At 51.4% G+C, this 21,512-nt stretch overlaps 3 protein-coding genes across 4 annotated transcripts in view; all 3 read left to right on the top strand.

The window, feature by feature from the left end:
• The window catches only part of RAB10 (RAB10, member RAS oncogene family), a 112,382-nt gene extending 106,502 nt beyond the window's left edge, over positions 1-5,880 (top strand). The window contains exon 6 of the mRNA XM_050972843.1: positions 5,845-5,880. Coding sequence (XP_050828800.1) covers positions 5,845-5,865 — 21 coding nt within the window. The 3' untranslated portion in view covers positions 5,866-5,880. The remainder of the gene's footprint in view (positions 1-5,844) is intronic.
• On the top strand, positions 88-4,465 carry LOC115484989 (uncharacterized). Its single transcript, XM_050972697.1, is given in 8 exon segments — positions 88-102; positions 1,203-1,403; positions 1,406-1,486; positions 1,841-1,868; positions 1,871-1,938; positions 2,207-2,214; positions 2,451-2,743; positions 3,710-4,465. Coding segments are annotated over 8 exon segments (699 nt in total). The 3' UTR covers positions 3,715-4,465.
• On the top strand, positions 4,602-19,856 carry LOC127059057 (interferon-induced very large GTPase 1-like). Of its 2 annotated transcripts, XM_050972781.1 has the most exons (4): positions 4,602-5,663; positions 6,511-6,764; positions 9,507-9,688; positions 10,919-19,856. In XM_050972781.1, the coding sequence occupies exon 4, from the start codon at positions 10,921-10,923 to the stop codon at positions 18,253-18,255; it is 7,335 nt and encodes a 2,444-aa protein (XP_050828738.1). In that variant the 5' UTR covers positions 4,602-5,663; positions 6,511-6,764; positions 9,507-9,688; positions 10,919-10,920; the 3' UTR covers positions 18,256-19,856. The 2 variants fall into 2 exon arrangements, with proteins under 2 accessions (XP_050828738.1, XP_050828739.1); XM_050972782.1 differs by lacking the exon at positions 9,507-9,688.
• Positions 19,857-21,512: the final 1,656 nt, after the last annotated feature.

The following is a 21,512-nucleotide window of genomic DNA, read 5'->3' as shown; positions in this document are numbered from 1 at the left end:
TTTCTTTCCCTCCTTTCACCTGAAATGCTTTGGGGACTGTTCCTGTGGAGCCTGTGAGCTGGCACCAGGTGTTTGCTCTCTGAAATCATGGAATCACAGCTGGTGGGAGTGGGCAGGGGCTTGCAGAGGTCACCTAATCCACCCCTGCCATGGCAGGGACACCTCCCACTGTCCCAGACTTGCTTCAAAACCCAGTGTGCAGCCTGGCCTTGGGGACTGCCAGGGATCCATCCAGGGGCAGCCCAGCTGCTGTGGGCACCCTGTGCCAGGGCACAATTCCCAATATCCCATCCAGCCCTGCCCTCTGGCAGTGGGAGCTATTCCGTGGGTCCTGTCCCTCCCTGCCTTGTCCCCAGTCCCTCTGCAGTTCTTCTGGAGCCCCTTCAGGCCCTGGAAGTGGCTCTAAGGTGTTGACAAACTTCAAGTGTTCAGGGCTGTCCTCCCAAGCACTGGGAAATGAGATCATTGTTCTTTTGTTTACTTTCCTCGTTATTTTCCTATTGGCTTTGTGATGCTGAGGGTGGCTGCTCTTACCTGCCAGGGAGCAGAGTTTCTCCTAAAGCACCTCACAAACACCTTCGAGTCCTTTTTCTGACAGAAGCAGTTTCTGCCACCCACCAGCTGCTGCCTGGCCCCGCTCCAGAGGCTCGGCTGAGATAGGGATGGGTGCAGCGCCCGGGCTGTCCTGTTTGTTCTTCCTTGGAAATCTTGTGCAAGAGCACAAGGGGGAGAGGGGAACTGCCAGGGCCGGAGAAGGGCCGGGATTGCCTTAAAATCACAGAAACATTTAGGGTGGAAAAGAAAACTGGGATTATCATCGAGTCCAGCCACTTCCCCCAGCGCTGCCGAGGCCACCACTGACCCACAAGTGCCACATCCACGCGGCTGTCGAATCCCTCCTGGGATGGACACTCCAGCCGTGCCCTGCCCACCCTGCAGGTGTTATTTTGGGGGTTTAACCCTCTGCAGGCTGCGGGGGCAGAGCAGCGCCCTGGGGAGCTGCAGGCGGGACTGGTCCGCACACGCTCGGCCAGGCAGGGCTGCACCCGTCGGATGTGACTCATCCTGGAGGCTCATCCCGCTCCTCTCCTGCTCCGCCGGTGCCTCTCCTGTGTCCCCGCCGCCTGTGGGACCCTCGCTGCCATCGGCACCATCGTGGCTGAAGCCGCTCAGGTGCGTCCCGTGCCCGTGTGGCGTGGAAGGTGCTCAGGGTAGCGGGGTGGGCTGGGAGCAGCGATCCGGGAGGGCTGCGGGAGCCTCGGCTGAGCTCCTGCGCGGCCCCCGGTCCGGACGGAGCCCACTCGAACCCAGCCCGGCCCCGTGCCTCGGCTCCCCGGGATGCCCAGGGGTCCTTTGTGCCCGGCGGAGCCGTTTGTGGGGCAGCGCTCGGGGCTGCCGGGGCACGCCCGGGGCTGTGCCCGTGGAGCCAGCGCCCGGGCAAAGGTTCCTTTGGCTCTCCCCGTGTTGGGCACGGACCCGGAGCGAGGTAGGAGGAAGGGGGGATAAGAAGGAGGGAGTCAGAGGTCCCGGCCAGGCGGGGCAGCCGGGCGGTGCCGGTGTTCCCTGCTGGCTCACGGCACGGCAGAGCCGGGGCCGGTGTCACCGGCGTGTCACGGCGGGAGGGGCGGTGCGGCCGCGACCCCCGGGAGCAGCCCCTTGTGCTGGGAGGGCACGGGGTGGGTGGCATTGAGGAGCGCGACAGTCCTCAGGCTGTGTGTCCCCAGCAGGGACCGTGGGATGCCGGTTTGCCAGGGTGGGGACTGGGGAGGGGGTTGTGTGGCCGGCAGGATATGGAGGGGCTGATCTGGGGACCCCCACGCTGATGGAGCCCTGTTTGCAGGGAGCCAGGACTGCCCCCGTGCCCTGCCCCGGCCCCACATGGAACTCCCGGCGGAGGATGGGGCTGAGGCACCCCAGGAGGGGAGCCCCGAGGCTGAGGTGAGAGTGGGCAGGGGCTGGGGACCCCCCTGGACAGCTGCAGTGGGGTGCCAGGGAGCCCCAGTACTGGAGGAGGGGGGAAATCCATGGATGGGGATGTGAGACCCCCACAGGTGGCAGTTTGGGAACCCCCATGAATGAAGGGTGTGGGATACCCCCAGGTGGAGGATGGGAGACCCCATGGGTAGGAGTTTGGGTATCCAGATGGGGGGAGGATGTGAAACCCCACAGGAGGAGGTTTGGGGACCCCCATGGGTGGGGATTTCAGGGACCCCCATGGGAACGGGATGGGGGATCCCCATGGGTGAAAGAGGGGGGATTCCTACAGGTAGATTCCTACAGGTAGTTATTTGTGGATCCCCGGGGGTGGACACCAGCAGGGATTTGGGGACCTCCATGGACTGAGGACAGGGATGAGGGTGCAGAGCAGGGATGCGACAAAGGGCTGTGCTTGGGCAGGGGAGGGGACACTGTGGCACAGAGGTGGCAGCTTGACCCTGTGGCTCCCTGACGGGACAGCCAGCTCCCTCTCCTCCCACCCAGGTGCCCGAGGAGCCGCAGCGGCCGGCGGGGCAGTGGTCGGGGGCCGAGGTGGGCTCGTGGCTGGCGGCGCACGGCGGGGCCGCGGGGCTGGCGGAGCTGGCTCGGGAGCACGCCCTGACGGGCCGAGCGCTGCTGCGCCTGACCGAGAGCTCCCTGCGGCGCATGGGGGTCACCCCGCGGAGCCGGCGCCGGGAGCTGCTGCGGGAGCTGCTGCGGCTGCGGCTGCTGCAGGAGATGCAGGAGCTGCGGAGCATCGCTGGCGGTGAGCATCACCCGCGCCGGGGGCGGGAGGAGGGCGGGCATGGGCTGCACACCCCCGGGGGATGGTGCTGTGAGAAACGAGGCTCACCCTTTGAAATTTTTAGAAGTTTAATAAAGTATAAAAGGGATAAAGCACAAATAACAGTGCTGGATGCACAGCCATAGCCACATGGACTATTAACTATAACAACTCATATATTTTTCATATTGATCAAATACATATTCATGAAGATCATACACATTCAAACATTCACTTGAGTTTATTTGTTCCTGGATATCTTTGGCTTAGTTTGAGCCCTGATCTTGTCTTAGAGCATGTGCCACAATGCAGATGTGATTTTGGGAGTGTTGTATTTTATTTCTTCACAAGGCCCCCTGGTCTGTGGTCTGATAATTATTGAAAGCTGAAGGGTGGATTCCTCCTTGTTCTTTTGGTGTTTTTTGCATGGTTCTTTTCAATGTTTTCTTATCACACAGACATTTTAGCCATTTTTACAAGTACTTTCAATCAATATTAATTATTTCACTATTGTCAGTCAGCAACAAAAATAAAAACATTAGTTATTATTCACAACTACAGTTATTTCTGCAAAAGGACATTTTAATATTTTAATATTAATATTTTAATTTTTTGCGAGAGCATAAACTATAATATATTTATCACACTAAAATATATAATCTACACAGGGCTTAGGGTATTAAACAAAAAAGGATGACACATTATATTATATGAAAAATATGAAAATGAATATGAAATATTATATTATATTATATTATATTATATTATATTATATTATATTTATATTATATTATATTATATTATATTATATTATATTATATTATTATTATATGAAAAGTTAAAAGGTGATTACAAACCACACAAAATAATTAGCAAAAGCCAATATAATAGCAAAAGCCAACAACTACATAGTTATTTATAACAGTGTCACCTTCCCCCCGTCCCCAGAGTGAAGATGATGTCCCTGTGGATGTCCCAGAGCCTGTGGGAGCAGAGGAGATGGCATGTGAGGACAAAGCAGCTGGGACTGAGCAACACGTGCAGGAACAGTGCTGGAGGAGCCCTGAGATCACTGTGACCCCTCCAAAACATCCAGAGCCTGCCCAGGGCAGGAATTGATAAGGACAGCAGAACCTTAGAAGCAAAGTTTGATTCACAAGGCTGGGCAGTTACCCCAAGGAGGCAGAAAGCAGTCCCAGAACTGATCTGGTGTCAAACAGGGGGTCACAAACACAAAGACACTCATTGGAGTGCTGAAAAGCTTTTGAAGTGTTTGCAAAAATCCATAATTGGGTCTAAGATGGCTCAGACTGTGCAACCAAAAATCCAACAAAGGGTAATTTGTTAAAGAAACAGCACTAACAAGGCTAACAAAATAATGCTGGGAGCCATAAAACCTGGAAATGTTCTGGGTGAACATTGGCACATTGATTTTACTGAATTGCCCAGACAAGGGGGGGGTAGAAATCCAGAACTATAAAGTTCTGGTGGAGACCTTTTCTGGGTGGCCAGAAACCTTCCCTTGTCACACCAACCAGGTTAGGGAAGTGACTAAAGTACTGTCAAATCAAATAAATACAAAAAACCCAAAAATACAATAAATGAAAAATTTGGGGTACCTTTGGGAATGTCATCAGACACAGATTCCCATGTGATTGCAGAAGGAGCTAGGAACAGAATAACTTAGGAATAACTAGGAATAATTGAGAATGGAATAACTTAGGAAAGCCTTGGGAATAGCTTGGGATCTTCACACTCCTTACAGGCCCCAGGCTGATGGCAAAGTGGAGGGAGTGAATTATACAATCAGATTGCAGTTGGGTAAAATATGTCAGGAAAGCTCCTTGGCCTGGGTCCAAGCCTTACCTGGTGCTCTGATTCAAAGCAGAATTCAGCTGTGGGGCACCAGCACAATCAGCCCCTCTGAGCTGCTCTGTGGTCGACCCTACCAAGTGTCACACTCCAGGAAATACACATGTTAAAAGGAGGGGTTGATTTGAATAATTACCTGGTTTCTCTCAGTAAAACCTTTCAGGATTTGCAGTGGTTGGACAGAGCAGGACATGAGTTCCAGCCAGGAGATTGGGTCTGTTTGAGTGACTGGGGAGCTGCTCCACTCCAACCAAAGTGGAAGGGACCTTTCCAAGCACTGCTGACAACTTTTACTGCGTTGAAACTGCACAAAGTACAATTTTGGATACCTTGTTCCAGAATTAAAAGGGCCTAAGCCCCTTGGGAAGAAGTCAAGAGCTTGTCACAAGCTGTTTTACAAAACCAAATGGCACTAGACCTTGTTTTAGCATCACAAGCAGGAATATGGAGTGTAATTAACTCAAGATGCTGTGTATTCACTGACCAAAAAACACTGTACAGTGCCTACAGATATCCAGGAAATCCAGAAAAAACCCCAAATTTCAAAACCAACAGCTCAAGATGCCACCTCCTGGGGATTTGAAGAAATCTGGACCAAATGTCCTTCATGGGTACCCAGCTGGACTTGGTGAAACATCTGTTTATAATCACCACCTTAATAATTGCTGTATGGCTTTAGCCAGCATCAAGATTCAGTGTTGCAGCTGTTTTAATGCCTCACACTCTGAAAGGAAATAAAAATCTTAAGAGACTGGTTCCCTAAGGAACTTAGAATCAAGAAGAGGAGGGATTTGATAAGGACAGGAGAACAGCAGAGCCTTGGAGGAACAGATAAAGGATGTAACTCAGGCAAACAGAAGTCATGAAAAATGGAAGCAGGATGCCAGCTCACCTCTACAAGGCTGACAAAGCAGAAGTTATGCAAAACAAGGATATTTCCCTTACTCAAAAATGGGGGTCAAGGAAGATGCCCCTAAAAAGGACGTGGGATATTAAAGACAGACCCCAAGGAACCACGTTAGGACTCCTGGTAAGGGGTGTGACTGTGTAAAATAAAGTCAAGTAAGTGGGGATAGCTAATGAATATGCAGTCAGTGTGTATCATTACAGCTCTGTTCATCCAATGTGGGAACCCAGGAAATTCCTCTGGCTGCCCTGGAGGCCTCGAGACCCTGCCCAGGGGGCTCAGAGGCCTTTGAACAGAGCCCAAGACCCCTGTGCCTTTGATTTAGCTCTTGGAAAAAACAATTACCAACCTTTATATGAAGGGTTACAAGCCACGAAAGTTTAAATAGAATGATAGTGAATTTATCATGGGGTGAAAAAGTAGATTTTGGGGTTCTTAGAATGGGGGTTCAGATGGAGGGGTCTGGGTGTGTCCAACCTTTCTCCTTCTCCTTCTTGGCCTCCATCTTCTGGGTGATGTTGGCACTTTTAGGTTGGTTTAGAGTAGAAGCTCACTGTCTAACAGAGGTGATAGGTATTGGAAATAATTGTAAATATTGTACATGTAGTTTTTAGTATAAAGAGATAACACTGCCCCATGGGCAGGCAGAGTACCTTGGGCTGTCTTGCTGAGCAGACCTCGGCTGGACAGGAGAAAGAATTTTATAGTTAAGATGCAATAAACAACCTTGAGAGTGAGAATTGAAGAGCCCTGACTCCTACATCAAGTGCCAGGCTGGGAAAAGAGACTTTTTAACATTTCTTGGGGTCACTCTGACAAGCTAGAGACACTGAGAATCTGACACTGTCAGACTTGATTGGAGGAAGTATCCCCCAAATGACCAGAGCTGCAATAAAGAATGGCAGACATCCCATGCTACATGTTAAACAGTGACTTCTAATCTTATTCTTCTTATTTTTCTTCTCTAAAGCCAAAACCAAATCTTGTAGAAGACCTCCAACACCCTCAAGTCCACAACTCACCAAAAAATCTTTCACCCCCAACCCGGCAGCAGCAGTTTCACTTCCATATTCCTGCAGAAAAACACAAGATTTACAGGAAACCAGTAGCTGCTTAATCACTGCTCCCATAAAAGGGGAAGCAGCTCCCCCCAAAGGAGCCAGAGCTGTTTGGGCTGTGCTGGGCTTCTCCCAGCCCGGGAGCTGCGGGGCCAGGAGGGAGAAGGTAGGGGATGGGGATGGGGATGGGGATGGGGATGGGGATGGGGATGGGGATGGGGATGGGGATGGGGATGGGGATGGGGATGGGGGTGGTGGGGATGGGGATGGGGATGGGGATGGGGATGGGATGGGGATGGGGGTGGGGTGGGATGGGTGGGGATGGGGATGGGGATGGGGATGGGGATGGGGATGAGCTGCGGGGCTGGGAACCAGGAGCAGCCGGAAGCGGGATCTTGTTGCTCTCCTGCCTCCTGTTCCCTGTGCTTTGCCAGGGCTGGGGAGATGGCAGGGCAGGAGAAGAGGGGGCTGAGGGCAGCGGGCGGGCGCTGTGTGCTCTGAGCGTGGGCTGCAGGAAGCCGCCTTTGCTGGCACCGCTTTGGGGGAGCTCGGGGGAGCCGTGTGCGCTGCGGGGGCTGAGCTGGGAGGGGGCCGGGGTCAGAGCGGTGGGAGCGGAGCGGCGGGGGAAGGAGGAGGGATGCGGGGGAATGGAGGGGCACAGTGAAGGCTGCAGAGGCGCACAGGCTGTCCCGAGAGCTGGCAGCGGGGCTGGCAGGCACAGATCGCGAGCGGAGCCCCTTCCCCTCTGCCGCCCGTGCCCGGCCGGGAAACGCTCCCCGCAGGCGGCGCCGACCCTGCCCGGCCCGGGCACCCCCAGCCCCGCGCTGGGGCCGGATGGCTGCGCTCCCCTGAAGGCAGGAGCCGGGGGGATCATTCCTTTTCCTGCCCATGCAGGGAGGGTGGGATTCTCCTCTCTTGCAGTCTAAGCGGAACCACCCAGAGCGCTCTGGTGCCTGCGACAGCCCCACAAAGGCAGCGGTGTTCCCAGAGCCCCTTTCCCTGGGACAGGGCTGGGGAAAACACTCTCGGGGGGCTGTTCCTGTGAAACGGGGTGCAGACATTTCCATGGCAGGTCCCGCTGCCAGCCTTGCTGCTTCCCTCGTTTGCCTCCAAGGAGGAATTTGGTCCAGAGTTATGCCCTGAATGTGCTCTATGTCTCTCTGCGGGCACTGACACAGTCGCATGGGGCTTTTCCCTATTCCTGCAGCAATGGGAAGCCGTGCAGGGAGTGCCAAGGGTGCCTGGGGGCAGGTTGGGGGTGTGGCTGGGCTGGAGTTTATGTTGTCCAAGGCAGCCTCTGGCTCCTGAGACAGAACCAGCTCTGGCAATGCTCCAGAGGGAGAGAACGTGGGAGAGGACAGGGCTGGGACAAGTGGCTCAAGTGGACGAGCTCCAGCAGTGACCCTGAACCAGCAGTTCCCTTCCTGATCAGCTGTCCTGCACTGAGGCTCTGCTGCCCAGGGAGCAGCTGGACATGTGCCCAAGGAAAATAATTGGTGTCTGAAATCCCTCCTGAGCTCTGCCAGCACACCCAGATTTCTTCTGCCGTTGAACTTCCGTTATCTCGAGCCAGAAGCTTTTCCTGGTTCTGCTGTTTCCTTCCTGTCCCCATCCTGCTGCTGGGAGCACAGGAGCTGCTGGGGGGGCTCAGTGCCTGCTGGGATCCAAGCCCAGAGCTGCTTCTCCCCCCTCTGCAGGGCCCTGAGCTTCTCCCCAGCAGCAGCTGTGGGATGTGGGCAGTGCTGGGACAGGGCCCTGCTGCCCCATTGGCAGGGCTGTTCCCCTGGCTCTGCCCCCTCCTCACCTTCTCTGCTGCCCTCAGAGCACAGATGTTCCCTGGACAGCCTCTCACTCATCAGCACCCCTGAGTCCTTCTCCTCAGGGCTGCTCTCAATCCATTCTCTTCCCAGCTTGTGTCTGTGCCTGGAATTGCCCCGACCCAGGGGCAGCACCTGCACTTGGCCTTGGTGACTGTAATCAATAGGGCAGGAGTTCTTTCTCCTTTTATTGCCCTTATGAAAAGTGATGAGCTCAAGGTTGGAGGGCCTACAGGTCTCCCTGTTGTCACCCCCACGAGCACCTAGGAAGAGAAACAAAATGCAGCTTTGTCCACTACGGGGCACAGTTGTGAGAAAATAAGGTGTAGATACTCCAGGATCCTGAATTTGGGTTTGCAGTCTGGGGTCCTGGCTCTGACTGACATCTTCTGAGGTTATGGTCAGGGGCCACTGAGGATTTTGGCATCTCTGCCAGCTCCGGACTTTGACCTTCACATCCGGACATCATTTTGATCTCTTAATTCTGGGTTGGCTCGTTGTTTTTGGGGGTTTATTTGCTGAGTTTGGTGGGGGGTTGACCCAGGTGCATCCTGGCTCCAAGGTTATTTGTATGTCAATTCCAAGGTCCCCTCCTTTCACCTTCTGAGAAAAGCCCTGCCAGGACCCGTGCCTGAAGGGGGGGGTCCCACCGCTCCCAGATCACCAGGCAGCGGTGGGATGGCTCAGGGCACTATTAAGAACAGGTAATTAAAAGGAAACTGTAAACAGGAGATTACAACATGAAATTATTAACAAGAAATAGAACTCCAACCTGGCAGCTATTGGTTTAAGTTGTGAACTCTGCGACTTTAAAAAAAAATGGGCAGCCTTTTTTTATTCATAAGAGTGACCTTCAGGGGCTTTGCTCTGTGCCACCTCTCCAGCATGTCCAGCTTCCTTCTGGTGGGGGAACATGGATGCAGGTCCCAGGTGAAAGTCTGCTCTGGTCACCTCCCCAGAAGAGCCCTGAGGAGTCTTTGCTGCCTGGGCAATCCCCAGTGGAGGAGAAGGGTTGGCCTGCAGTGCTCCCCAGAATGAATCTGCCATATTCATGGGTTGCTTTCTCCTGACTGTCTGCTCTTCTCCTTTAGGATTTTGGGCCTTTCCTTCCTGGTGCTCTTTCTCCTGAGTTCTCAAGGGTTTCCCATCTTCTTCTCCACACCCACCGTGTACCCCAGGCCTGGTGCTGTGCTGTGTCCCCTGAGCTGGGGCCCTTGGCTGCCATTGTCTGCTGGGAGCCAAGGCTGGGAGCAACGGGAGCATCTGCTGTGAGGTGGGTGAGGGGATTCAGAGCCCACAGCCCTTGCTCAGATTGCCCAAATCTGCAGGGATTCCTGAGGGAAAGCTGCCCCTGAAGGCTGTAGAAGGGAACAGGAGCCCAGTCCACGCCCCTGGTATGAATACCTGTGCTAGTGACAGTGCTGTGGCCTTGGTGGGATGGAAGCTGAATGCTCAGAAGGATTTTTTGCAAGGAATAAATCTCTCCAGCATCCAATTGAACTGAGACAGGGACAATTCTCAGAGTTGTGTGACAGAGTCAAAACCCCGAAAGTTATAAGGCACCTGCCTTTTGAAGGTTTGCAGGCACTTTTCCTCCTGTTACCAGAGATTTTGAACTTGGTGGCTCCGTGGTGGCTGAAGAAAGACTGCCACCAAAGGGCACCTGCCTGACGAGATCCTCTTTGCTAACAAGCAGCAGAACACAGAGGACACCCCTCTGAGTTGGGTCCCAGCATTTCCAGTCTCTCCTGAAGGGCCTCCAGGATGCCCCAGGCAGAGCTGTGGGCAGGGACAAGGTGGATTTTCACTTTGTACTGGGGCGGGCCCCTGAGTGTGCCAGGAAGCAGCTCCTGGGAAGAGGCCAGAGAGGGGCAAAGGAGGGGCTGCTCTGGCAGCTGGAACAGGAGCACAGGTCAGAGCCCGTGGGGGGCATGGGGGGAGTGTGGGGTGCCCATGGAGGGAGTCTGTGAGCGCTGCTGGTAGCGCTGCAGGTGTTGGTAGCAGCAGGCTGGGCCAGGCAGTGAGCAGGGCAGGATGCAGGCAGAGGGTGCAGGATGCAGGCAGGGCTGTTGGATGGGCAGAGGGGCTGTGCCAGTGCTCCAGGGAGCCAGGAATGCCCCTGCTGTCTGCATTTGTGGATTGAGGAGTTCTGTCGGGAGGATGTGGATGATGGTGAAGGCAGCACCTTGTCTGGGGCAGGTTGTGTGGCTAAGGGAGTCTGTGTGTGTCTCTGTGTATATCTCTCTGTGTCTGTGTTTCTGTCTCTGTGTGTCTGTGCTGTCTCTAGGATAGACACTCACCTTCAGGGTTGATCCTGCAAACAGGAAAGCAACAGGCACATCCAGGGTGCTGGGAAGGAGACCCTGGCTCTTGTGCCATCCCAGGCCTGGCTCCAGGAGCCAGGTGGGAGCAATCCCCAGGGCTGCAGCTCCTGCCGAGCCTCTGCCAGGAGCCTGGGGCCTCTGACAACACCTTAGAGAAAGTCTCTGTTCTTCCTCCACAGCCATGGATTCACAGGAGGACACACAGGAGGAAGATGCAAAGACACAGCTCCTGGCAGAGGCATTTGAGAAGGAAGGACTGGATGCTGGATACTGGCTGCCCAAAGCTTCACAGATCCTGGGAATCAAGTGCAGAGAAGCCCTGCAACATCTGGAATACGAGGACTACCTCAGGCTGGAATGCGAGGTACAGCACCCCTGGGAGAAAAAGGCATTCCAGAAACTCCTGAACATTAGAGATGACAAAACGTGTGAGGAGATGCAAAAGCAAAACTCGGAGAAGACAACGCAGAGAAAAGATGAAGCCAAAAAAGCTCTGAAGGATCTGACAGAAATGCTCAACAGCCACAGCTGCAGCCAGGATGCTCTGAGGGAGAAAGCAGAGACTCTGTGGCGAGCCATGGAGATTCCCAAACAGTTCTGGCTACCAGCAGAGAAACCCTTGGCAGATATGCTGGAGAGCATCCGGAAGCAGCTGGAGCAGCAGGAGCTGTCAGCAGGCAGGAGGGAGAACATCCCTGACACAGAGGTGCTGAGGAGGGCGTCAGGGGGACTGGCCCTGCAGGGAATCTACAGAACCAGCAGACCTGAAGATGTGCTGGCAAAGCGAGAGCAGCTCCTCAGGGTTCCTGAGGGATTCCAGCTCGCTGGTCCAGAGCAAGGTTCGCTGCTTGAGAGGAAGGAGTTCTTCTCCTCTGCAGCAGAATCCACTTTCACCAAGTCCATGGAGCAGCTGGGGTTCAGCATGAGCGTTTCTGCCAAAGGCACATTCTGGGGGTTTAATCTGGGAGGGGGTGTAGATCACAGCAGCTCCTTGCAGTCACAGGACACCCACCAGTCCCGCTCTGAGCAGAGCTACTTTTGCACCACCAAGTACCAGTACATCCCTCTGGCCTCCTGCTATTTCCAAAGGCATCAGCTTCGCCTCTCGGATGCGGCTCTGCGGGAGCTGCAAGACATGGAGCAGATTTTGGGCTTCAGTCAGGAAGGAGACAAGGCCATCTTCCGGAAGATGTGTGAGAGCTTCTTCAGCAGGTTTGGGTCCCACATAAATCAGGGACCCCTCCACTTTGGGGGGATATTCTGGTGGAAGGCATCTACAGAAGGATTCCGAGCTGAGCAGCAGGAAGAGATAAAACGACAAACGTCTGAAGCACTGAACAGCTTTGTTGGGGCCAGCTGGGGTGGCTTCTGGGCCAGTGTAGAAGGGAGCCTGGATGTTTCCAAATCGAGCTCAAAGGCTTCTGTCCTGGGGAGAGCTGGAGAAAGTTCCAATACAGCAATTCAGCTCTACGTGGTCAACACAGGGGGCCCCGCAGACACAGCTTCCCTTCCTCAGTGGAAAACGGGGCTCGTGTCTGATAACACGACGTGGTGCGTAATCGACCGTGGCTTTCAGCTGATCCCAGTGTGGGACGTCATCCAGTGCAATCACTGTGGGGATTTTAAATCTGTAGATCAGATGAGCAGAGCCCTCAGGGCTGGGTACAAAGCGCTGACGAATCAGAACATTGGCACCATTTTTGGAGAGGAACTGGGCAGTGCAGTGCAAGAGGCCAGAGATTTCATGGAGACTGTGAAGGCCTGGGAGGTGACTGAAGTGGATGAAGAGAAGATGCTCATGCTGATGAGGCTAAAAGATGATCTGAGTGCAAAAACCAGGAACCCCAGTGTGTGGATCAACATGTGCCTGTCAGACAAAGCCCTGCAGGACTTCCTGGTGAACACCGTGCGGACCTGCCAGGAGTCACCTCCAGAAAACACCACCTTTATCAAGGTAATGTTGAGGAATCTCCTGAATCCTCATATCTACTCTGTCAAGGACTTCCCTGAGGCTTCCTTCATTATGCAATGGGTCTTCCAGACTGAGCACCCGCTTCCCAGATCTCCCAAAGTCTCTGAGCTTCAAGAGCTCATCAAAACACTGCAGCAAATGAAGGAGCACATCTATGCTGTCACCTACGCACCAGGAAGCTCTGCTTCTGATGTTCATGAAGCAAAGATAGAAGCTACCCTGACCAGCAGCCTGGCCATTTATTCCTTACTCCAGTCTCTCCAGGAACAGGCTCAGAAGGACATGGAACTGTTGGTGCTCTTGATTGCGACCAGCACAGGGTACCAGGCGGAAAGCAGCACTTTTCAGCACCTCCTTGGACATCCAGAAATTCAGTACATGGCCAAGGAAATGGAAGTGGCACATGAGGAGTATGTGAACCTGAAGGAGCAAGATGCTGACAGAGCTGAGGCCTTTCTCCTGCTGACAGGCCTGACTGTGACACCTGAAAGTCAAGAGCCGTCCCTTGGGAAAAAGAGGGAGCGTTTAGTTTTCATGGAAGATCAAATGAAAGGTTTGTGGTCCACAGAGATAAAGAATCTCCTCCAAAAGCACCATGGAGACGAAGATTGGGGGAGGCTTGAACGGGACTTGGACTCTTTGATCAGTGGGTGCTTGGATGACAAATGGGATGAAGAGAAGATGCAGAAAATACTCAGTGACCTGGAAGAGACTTTTCCAACACCTCAGCTTTCCAGTCAGTCCCAGTCCAATTCAGACAGCAACAAATCCAAAGAAAATGAAGCCATTGCAAACCAGGAATTCCTCCAGCTGCTCAAGCGCCTTGGACTGGAAAGTCACTATCCAAGGAAAATGGGGATGGGAGATTTCTGCACCATCTACAAGACATCTCTGCAGGACAGCCAGCCCAGCAGGGACAAGGAACTGCCATTTTACTTCTTGCAAAAGCTGTTAACCGTGGATTACCAGGTTAGGTACCTGACTTGCTGGGAAAGGAGCAACCCAGGCCTTGCACCTGTGCCACAAACCCCAGAGCAAGAGAACCAACATTCAGATACCTTTGAACAGTTTTTTGATGATTCGGAGGAAGCCCCTCCTGAACCTGAAAGCAAGGACAGCCATGTGCACCCCATGGACCTGCAGATGGCCATTTTCCATTGTGCTGATGACTTCCTGAGACAGACCCTTGCAACCAAGCTGGCCTTCTGCCAACTGGCGCTGCCTCTGCTGGTGCCCAGCCCGAGCACTTCACGCATTGAGTTCTCACTTTACGCCCTCAGCCAAATCCAAAGGAGCTGGAAAGAGGTGGAGAAGGCAGGAAGCCAGACCAGAACCAAGAGTTTCAGCAACAAACTCATTTTTCAGGCACAGACACCCATCGTGTCCTTCATCCGCATTGGCAGCTCGGCCTCCTCTTCCAAGTCCCAGCTCCTGAACGCTCTGCTCAGCAAACGCAAACACGACACTTTCTTCCACCGCCACTGCAGAGGCAGCACCAGAGAGTGTTTGCTGATGGAAGGGCTGGTGGAGATCGCCTGGTACTGCCCTGGTGGAAGCCCCGATGACACCTTTGAGCGCTGTGTGGCTTTCTGTAACCTGCATGGAGATGCCAGGGATCACGGAGCACAGCTGCAGTTCCTGCAGGAGATATCTGCTGTCAACATGGCTCTGGTGTCTGAATGGAAGCACATGGACAACAGGGGGAAAAAGATTCTGCAGGACCTGTGGCAGTCACAAAGGCCTTTGGTTTGTCTTCTCACAGAAAAAGAGAACATTGCAGCTGGACAAGTCGGCAAAAACATAAAAATAGGGATCAAGAACAGAAATGAAGCAGAACTGATGGAGCAGCTGACCAAGACAATTGGGAATCTCCTGGACGGGTCTAATCCATGTTTCAGCCTGGATGCTTGTGTGGACAAAGCTCGTCAGCAAGGATTCATAGTGGATGCAGATCAACCCGCGTGTGTGTCAGCCAAAGCAAAGGCAAAGGAGCTGGTGGAGCTTCTGAAGAAAGAGAAGCTGTCTGAGATCAAATCCCGGCTGCTGCCACTTCAAGGAAAACTGTGGTACCAGTGGTGCCAAAAGGACAAAGAACTCACTCGCTTACAGGAGAAGGGGAACAAGAGCATTGAGCATCATCGCAGCCAAATTGAGAATGAAAAGAAAGCAATAAGAAGAAAGCAACTTGAGCAAGCTTTCCCTCTCAACCCGCTGATGAAATCGTTCCTTGGCTTTCTCCAGTCCCAAACAGCAGATGCCAAGAAATACTTCCTGCATTGGATGAAGGTCTTTATGGAAGAACTATCCTGTGGTCGCCTTGAAGAACTGAGGAGAGACTATCACAAGTTATGGTCTGAAATTCTGACAGAAAAAAAAAATCAGGAAAAAAACAGTGTGAACAACGATTTGCTCAAGAAGCTGGATTCCATCTCTGATGAACTCAGCCATTCATCCCTCGGCCTGGAACACCTTCTGAGAGAGGTAGGGCAGATTTATGAAGCTCTGCAACTAATGAACTGCAAGAAAGACAACTTTGTCAAACTGCCAGAAATTGCAGCAGAGCTGATGGTTTCAGGTTACCCCGTGGAGCTCATGGATGGGGACGCTTCTTACCTGCCCTTGCGCTGGGTGGGAGCCATATTTGACAGCTTAATTGAGAGGCTGGGGGACAAACAAGTGTTTGTGCTCTCCGTGCTTGGCATCCAGAGCACAGGCAAGTCCACCCTGCTGAATGCCATGTTTGGTCTGCAGTTCAGCGTCAGCGCAGGGAGATGCACCCGCGGAGCCTTCATGCAGCTGATTCCAGTGGGAGACGAGCTGCAGCAAGACTTGGGCTTTGATTTTGTGCTGGTGGTTGACACAGAGGGACTTCGAGCCATCGAGATGGCCAATAAACAGTCCCTGAACCATGACAACGAGCTGGCCACATTTGTTATTGGTGTTGGCAACATGACTGTCATCAATATCTTTGGAGAAAATCCATCAGAAATGCAGGATGTTCTCCAGATCGCTGTGCAGGCTTTCCTGAGGATGAAGCAAGTCAATCTTTCCCCAAGCTGCCTCTTTGTCCACCAAAACGTGGGAGAAGCAACTGCCAAGGAGCAGAACATGGAAGGACAAAGGCGTTTGCAGGAAAAGCTGGATGAAATGACCGTGGTAGCTGCTCAGCAGGAATTCTGTGATGTCTCCTCCTTCAGTGATGTCATTGGCTTTGATGTGAAAACCCACATTCACTACTTTGCTCACCTGTGGGAAGGAAACCCCCCAATGGCACCACCCAACCCCACCTACTGCCAGAATGTCCAGCAACTCAAGAGCAAAATTTTCCAGGCTGCCAAGAAGCAGTCCCACCGCAGCATTTTGAGGTTCTCAAGCCTGAAAGATCGTATTGGTGACCTCTGGAATGCTTTGGTGAATGAAAACTTTGTTTTCAGCTTCAAGAATTCCCTGGAGATTGCTGTGTACAGGAGACTGGAAAGTGCCTTTAGTCAGTGGACCTGGAGGCTGAGGAGTCACATCTTAGATGTACAGATGAGACTGGACAACAAAATTCGGAATGGGGAATTGCAGAATGTCACCATAAAACACCTTGAAGGGCTGGTGCAAGAGACAAGTAATGCCATTGAGAAAGAAGTGGAAAAGTATTTTGGTGAAGACAAAGACCGTGAGACACTGGTCCAGTGGAAATCAAGCACAGAGCTGAAGCTGAAAGAACTAAAAGAGACTCTTCTTCATGAAACAAAAAAGAAATGTGAGAATCTCATTGAGCTCCAGAAGGAGCAGAGGAAACTGGATGCAAGGAAGTTGAACTATGAAGATGAGCTGCTGAGAAGGAGTCGGGAGCTGGCTGTGAGTCTGAAAGGGAAGAGCCTCAGTGAGAGAGAACTAGAAGACAACTTTACTCTTCTCTGGAACGAGTGGATTACTGTAGTCTCCCGTGCTGCTCCTCCTCTAGAACGGGTGGATATTGATGCAGAAATTGAAGATGTCCTTGTAGAGCACTTTAAGGAGCCGGGTATCCATTCACGGATTGCGTCATTTCCCAAAGGCAGAGGATTTTCTTTTGATCCAGAAAAACACATCATGAAGAAAAAATATTTAGGCTATTTCTCAGATCCCAGGAGCATTATCAATGCTGTTGTAATCAACTTTCAGCTCATCACAGACAACATCATAGCATGTGTGAAGGCAAACATTGCTAAGAAGGAAGAGGAGAAACGGAATTACAGTCGAAATTTTATTCATGAAATACTCAATGAAGTACAGAAAGGTGTCAACTCTGTCCCCAGCAATGCAAAATGTCGTTTTAACAGAGAATACAGCATTGATCTGTCTCTGTATTTGTGCAGAATGGCGGCAGAAAGGTTTAAATCCATGCAAGAAGCTTTCCAAAAGGCAAATGACCCAGTTGTGTACCTGAGCAGCAAGAGAGAAGATTTCTTCCAGTGTTTCCAGATTTCCTGTCAAGGAGCCACTTCCGTCACAACTTTTGCTGCTTTCCTTTGTGACAAGATTGAACCAGCTCTTTGCCAGGCAGTCTATGAGAGGACAGCTAAATCCATCGCTGAGGACATGCAGGGGAAATTCCCAGATTTCCAGGGCAGCAGAGCCAATCTGGAAGTTTGCATCCTGAGATACCTGGCAGAACAGGAAAATTTTGAGTATTTCAAGCAGTATCTTATGTCTCCAAAACAGTTTTTTGAGAGTTACATTGAGACACGAGTGAGGAATTACTATTTAGATGGGAGTAGGAGGCTGGGGATGTTTTTAGAGTCCTCCCTTGATATTCTCTATCAAAACATCCTGTCAGCTGTGTCTTTGTCAGCCCGAATTGTCAAAGACAGAAAAGACAGAGAAGACAAAATCTCTCTCTGGCTGGATGAATTTTGCAGGCAACTGACAGAGGTGATCAACTTGCCCAGAAGTGACCTGAAGGGCATTGAGCATCAGGAGGTCACAGACATTGAGTTCCTGAGCAGTGCCATGGCAGAAGCTCTGGAAGACCTGAGGGCCAGGCTCATGAAAGGATTTGCTGGTGCTGACTTGAGCTCGTTTCCAAGGCAGCCTCACACCATCCTGGCAGAGCATTTTTCAGGGTGCTGGGCACAGTGTCCCTTTTGTGGGGCTGTCTGCACAAACACCATGTGGAATCATGATGGAGACCATCAGGTGGTCTACCATCGCCCAGAAGTTGTCACGGAATTTGCATGGTGGAAAATTTTAGTTCCCTTTGTGTTTAAGTATGGTAGATACGAACCGGTCATTGACATTTGTTCCAGCCTTGTTGTAAGTGACCGCAGATTCAGAGTTGGTGGTGGCCCATGGATCCCTTACAAAACATACCGTAACACTGGAGCTCTTTTGTCCACTTGGAAAATTCTTCATGATTCATCCATGCAGGTGTACTGGAAATGGTTTGTGTCTCGTTTCAGGACACAGCTGGAAGCTCTGTACAATGGGAAATTTCATGATAGAGGACGAATCCCTGAGGCGTGGCAGAGAATTACCAAGCAGGAAGCACTTTCTGAGCTGGACAAGCGTTAGGCCATGCCCATGGGGAGGAAGAAACACAGCAGCTTTGTGGATTAGGAGAACTTTGTACCAGGCTGTTACCTCGTTCACAGGGGTCCCAGGATGAGGGAAGAGACGAGAAAGTTGACTCCATGTATCAGAAGGCTTGATTTATTATTATATGATAGATATTATATCAAAACTATACTAAAAGAATAGAGAAAAAGATTTCACTACCAGGCTAAGCTAAGAATAACATAGGAATCTCAAAACAAGTCTTCTCAGACCGAGACCAGCTAGACAAGTGAACTGTGATAAGCTCTTAATTGCAAACAGCATGAGGAGGCCAATCAGAGATTTCCTCTGTTGCATTCCACAGCAGCAGATAAGAATTGTTTACAGTTTGTTCCTGAGGCCTCTCAGCTTCTCAGGAGGGGAAAAATCCTAAAGAAGGATTTTTCATAAAACATGTCAGTGACACCAGGGTCTCCACAAAATGCAGTTACAATAATGATACTCTCAAACCATGTTCACATAATGGCATCTTTTCCCAAAAATGGTTAAATAATGTTATTGTGGCTGTTGCTCAGCAACACCACTTCATGAGAAAGCCAGAATCCCCTTGCCTTCTTGCCTGATCTTCTTAAAGCACCTTCTGAACCTGAAGAATTAGAAAATCTTGGTTCACTAGCAATGGAATTTTGTGCTGAGTTTCAGTACCAGGGAGATCCACAATTAAATGTTACTCCCTATCATCCTTTGTACAGAAACTCAAGCTTGTGGTGCAATTGTAGTACCCCAGTGCCCCCTTAGGGTGAAATTGCTGACCTAGATGAGTCCCCACAGCAATTGCCAAAAAGATATTAGCTCATTTGTAGAGATAGAGCCTGCCAAGGCATTCCCCCCAAAATGAAAAGTGGCCCATGTAGCATTGGACAGCTCACAGTGATAGCACCTAATGTTAAAAAAAGCCATCAAGAGAAAACATAGGGAAAAAAGATTTACCCATCATTATGAAGAAAACTGTAATAGCAATTTCAAACCCTAGAGCCCTGCCAAACGAGTTACATCAGCTTTATTTCTGCCTCAACTTCCCTCAGGTGAGGTACTAAAAAAATTAAACTATTTGGGGTCTTGGCTGAGCAAAGAAGTCAATACTACTTCCATTGTAACTCTTCGCAAATGTTAAAATGAATACTATATGTGTTATGTTGGAAAGTTATGCTGTATTAATCTCTTTGAAGTAGTGTGGTAAATATAGTTTTTAGGCTATAGCATAATATAAAATAGAAATTATGTGATGGAAGATACTTTTTAACTAGCTCAAGGAATGGATAAGAGAATCAAGGAATTCTTCACACAGAGATAACAGCAATAAAACACCAAAAATCCCAAGAGAAAAATTATTGCCTCCCTATTGGGAAGAACTAGACTTCGAGGGACCAAGATGATTGATTTACATGATTGGGGGGGGGGAGTTGACAATAACCGGAAAACATCCTTTGTTTGAAAGGAATTTTTGCATCACAAATGAGATATATGAATATGCAACAGGCTATTGCTTTTAAAGATTAGTCCTTTGTTAGCAAAGTCTGCTTTTGCAGAAAAAGTAAAATGCATCCAGACATCTGTAACTCTTTGCTTTTTATTGTCTTTTATTGTCCTACCCTGATTGTCCAAATTCTTATTACTCTAATTTTTAATTACTATTTTTATGACTATTTTATTACTGTCAAACTTTTAAAGTTTTAAAACAAGTGATTGCCGTTTTTCACACTCTGCTAATGAAGGAGTTGATTTGGACTGGTCTGTGTCTCAGGGAAGCCACAGCTGGGGGTGACTCAAGCTCTGTGTGCTGCAGACAGGAAGGGGACAGGGGGTGGCACTGGGGGTGTGAGAGCAGAGCACTGCTCCATTCAGGGTTTCTGCTCCAGGAGCAGCTTCACTGTCTGCAGGGACAGCAGAGAGGGCAGGAAGCCCCCAAGCCACAACATCCAGGGAATCCAATGTCAGTGGCAGGTGTCAAGGGAGGCAATGCTGGGAACCAAGCCAGGCCTGTCACATACACAGAGGGCTGAGAAGGTTGATCTGAGCGAGGTTCTCTGCTCGATCTGCTCAAGTGGGAACCTGCAGGACAAAAGGGGAATGGGCCCAAACTCTGCCAAGCCCAGCCCTGGCCAAGCAGACCCAGAGCCAGTGACAGGAGCCAGAGCTGGACTGTGGGAGCCTGTGCTTCATGGGCTGAGTGCCAGGGACTGGGGACACCTGGGCTGGGAGGGGATTTGGGCTGGCTCCTGGAGCCAGACTGGGAGTGGAGGTGCTCCTGGCCATGGTGTCACCTCCTGGGCTGCATGGGAATATCCCAGTGCAGCTACTGGAGTGAGTGGGGGGGCCCAGTGCTACAAGTGGGGCAGTGGAGAGGACCCAGTGCAGCAAGGAGGGGCGGCCTCAGGCCTGGGCTGGGGTATCAGGAGGGTGCAGGGTCCCTCACCTGTTGCCCTCACCTGTGCCAGCTGTCCCAGCTCCCTCTCCAGTACAGCCAGACTGTTCTCTGCACCTTTCCCTATCTCTGCCAGGACCTCTCAGACAAATCTCCCTCAGTGGCATCGTTTGGCACCTCCTTGCTTGCAGGCCGTGCTGTGGGGAGGAGCACAAACAGATTAAAGATCTTTTCCAACCTAAACAATCCTTGGATGTGGTGCCTTCCAGTGACACTGGGATGCAGCATCTCTCCCAGGCTGCGCCAGCTGGGACTAAGGGTGAGGTGACCCTGTGGAACACCCCAGAACATTTCCATGTAAGGGGCTAAACTGAGGTTCCTTTCCTACGCTTGGAACACAGGAGAAATACCGAGTAGAATATACCGAGGAGAAATACCAAGTAGATATTCTTAAGAGATAAAAAATAGCACAGAATTTGGTGGCAAAAGATAGAAAATCAAGGAATTTGATCAACCTTTTCCAGTCTGTGACAGCCTGCCTGGGTCCTGAGGAGAGCTGATGGTGTTGGGCTATGACTGGGAAGCAGACAGACCCCCTCCAGTGGGGTCTCTCTGCTGCACACACTGGAAGGACGGGGCTGGTGAAGTAGGGGGACATGGCTGGGGTGCCTGGCTGGGAGCAGCTGGGATGGGGATGGAAGGGGAGGTGGGGAGGCCTGAGAAAAACAATTTTGCTCTTAGTTTCCCTTCCTCCCCTTGTTTTCCCTTCCAGCCCAGAGAAGCTGTGGTTGCCCCATCCCTGGCAGTGTCCAAGGCCAGGCTGGACGGGACTTGGAGCACCCTGGCACAG

Source organism: Serinus canaria, chromosome 3, assembly GCF_022539315.1.
Source record: "Serinus canaria isolate serCan28SL12 chromosome 3, serCan2020, whole genome shotgun sequence".
NCBI classification, from domain to species: domain Eukaryota; kingdom Metazoa; phylum Chordata; class Aves; order Passeriformes; family Fringillidae; genus Serinus; species Serinus canaria.
The sequence above is the reverse complement of the archived record's forward strand: the minus strand, read 5'-3'. Positions and strand labels throughout refer to the sequence as shown.